The 2,555-nt window shown below is 45.0% G+C and overlaps 1 protein-coding gene across 1 annotated transcript; it reads right to left on the minus strand.

The window, feature by feature from the left end:
- Positions 1–1,844: 1,844 nt before the first annotated feature.
- LOC119225228 (myosin light polypeptide 6-like) lies at positions 1,845–2,555 on the minus strand. Its single transcript, XM_037482955.2, has one exon. It carries the CDS (start codon positions 2,546–2,548, stop codon positions 1,955–1,957), a length of 594 nt encoding a protein of 197 aa, XP_037338852.1. The 5' UTR covers positions 2,549–2,555; the 3' UTR covers positions 1,845–1,954.

The raw sequence follows: 2,555 nt of genomic DNA on the forward strand, positions 1-2,555 counted from the left end.
CTTTCTGCTTCTTCTGCAGTTTTATTTCCCGTAGTTTGATGACATATATCTATATATCTACACTCACCGGCCACTTTATTAGGTACCCCATGCTAGTAACGGGTTGGACCCCCTTTTGCCTTCAGAACTGCCTCAATTCTTCGTGGCATAGATTCAACAAGGTGCTGGAAGCATTCCTCAGGGAGTTTGGTCCATATTGACATGATGGCATCACACAATTGCCGCAGATTTGTCGGCTGCACATCCATGATGCGAATCTCCCGTTCCACCACATCCCAAACATGCTCTATTGGATTGAGATCTGGTGATTGTGGAGGCCATTTGAGTACAGCGAACTCATTGTCATGTTCAAGAAACCAGTCTGAGATGATTCCAGCTTTATGACATGGCGCATTATCCTGCTGAAAGTAGCCATCAGAAGTTGGGTACATTGTGGTCATAAAGGGATGGACATGGTCAGCAACAATACTCAGGTAGGCTGTGGCGTTGCAACGATGCTCAATTGGTACCAAGGGGCCCAAAGAGTGCCAAGAAAATATTCCCCACACCATGACACCACCACCACCAGCCTGAACCGTTGATACAAGGCAGGATGGATCCATGCTTTCATGTTGTAGACGCCAAATTCTGACCCTACCATCCGAATGTCGCAGCAGAAATCGAGACTCATCAGACCAGGCAACGTTTTTCCAATCTTCTATTGTCCAATTTCGATGAGCTTGTGCAAATTGTAGCCTCAGTTTCCTGTTCTTAGCTGAAAGGAGTGGCACCCGGTGTGGTCTTCTGCTGCTGTAGCCCATCTGCCTCAAAGTTGGACGTACTGTGCGTTCAGAGATGCTCTTATGCCCACCTTGGTTGTAACGGGTGGTTATTTGAGTCACTGTTGCCCTTCTATCAGCTCGAACCAGTCTGGCCATTCTCCTCTGACCTCTGGCATCAACAAGGCATTTCCGCCCACAGAACTGCCGCTCACTGGATGTTTTTTCTTTTTCGGACCATTCTCTGTAAACCCTAGAGATGGTTGTGCGTGAAAATCCCAGTAGATTAGCAGTTTCTGAAATACTCAGACCAGCCCTTCTGGCACCAACAATCATGCCACGTTCAAAGTCACTCAAATCACCTTTCTTCCCCATACTGATGCTCGGTTTGAACTGCAGGAGATTGTCTTGACAATGTCTACATGCCTAAATGCACTGAGTTGCCGCCATGTGATTGGCTGCTTAGAAATTAAGTGTTAACGAGCAGTTGGACAGGTGTACCTAATAAAGTGGCCGGTGAGTGTATATCTATGTATAGATTGACAGATTATGCTTATTGAACACTTTTTCCCCCTTCTAATACTTTAAGCTTTATCCTGAAACTCTAAATATTGTAAGTTATACAAAATGCTATTTTATTATACAAAAGAAATGTCCTCCTAAAGCTGAAAATATGATGTTAAATTTATGAAATTTCTCCAATAACAGAGACCTATCAAAGGTACATATTATACAGACATTATTTAATGGTAATAAAAATAATCAAAATGCCTCATTTTCACATTTTCCCCAGGTACTATACATATATAAACATATGCCAGAGTACTACTAGTAGCCCAATAACAATCATACAATAACAATAGCAAGACTATGACTAATGATAAGAAAAACTAATAATATTCATGATATAAATAATAATGATAATACTAAAAAAACAGCAACAATAATAATGATTATATGAAGAATTATAATAATGATATCAATAAATAATTACAGCAGTTTTTTGGTGCTTTTGCAGAAAATCTCCAAGATCAGAAGTTTAAAGAAATCAGTTCTGAGCTTTCTTATTAATGGTAAATAACAGGAGAAACTGAGAGAAGGACTGAAGATGTTTTATTAGAGAAACAGAGAGGAAACATTCAGGGACATCAGGGACCAATAGAACCTCCGACCATCAGGTGAACTCACTGGTGGTCCTACCCGGCCAGGATGTGCTTGACAAACTCTGTGTAGTTGATGAGTCCGTTGGCGTCCTCCTGTCCCACCATCAGCCGGTCAACCTCGTCCTCAGTCATCTTCTCCCCCAGTGTGGACAAGACGTGGCGTAGCTCCGCCCCCATCACCGTGCCGTTGCCCTCCTTGTCGAAGACCCTCAGGCCCTCCACAAAGTCCTCCAAGCTGCCTTGCTCTTTGGACCGGGCCACATGCTGCAGCATGGGCAGGAAGCTGTCGAAGTCCAGCAACTTGACGTTCATCTCTTCGGCCTTGGGCCTCCCCAGGAGCTTCAACACCTCTCCGTTGGTGGGGTTGTGACCCAGCGCTCGCATCACGTCACCGCACTGAGCGAAACGGATCTTCATCTCGGCCCCTGGCGTCTCGTCGAACAATGTGAAGGCGTCTCTGAACTCGTCCATTTGATCGGGGGTGAACTCCACCACGATGCTCTTTAGGTCCACCTCAGGGGGATTTGACTCTGGCTCTGAAGTTTTGGGTGGAGGAGGGGGCTCTTCCTTCTTCGCCTCCACCTTCTTCACCTCCGTCTTCTTTGGCTCCACTTTCTTTGGTGCCATAGTGCAG

Source organism: Pungitius pungitius, chromosome 5 (genome assembly GCF_949316345.1).
Source record: "Pungitius pungitius chromosome 5, fPunPun2.1, whole genome shotgun sequence".
NCBI classification, from domain to species: domain Eukaryota; kingdom Metazoa; phylum Chordata; class Actinopteri; order Perciformes; family Gasterosteidae; genus Pungitius; species Pungitius pungitius.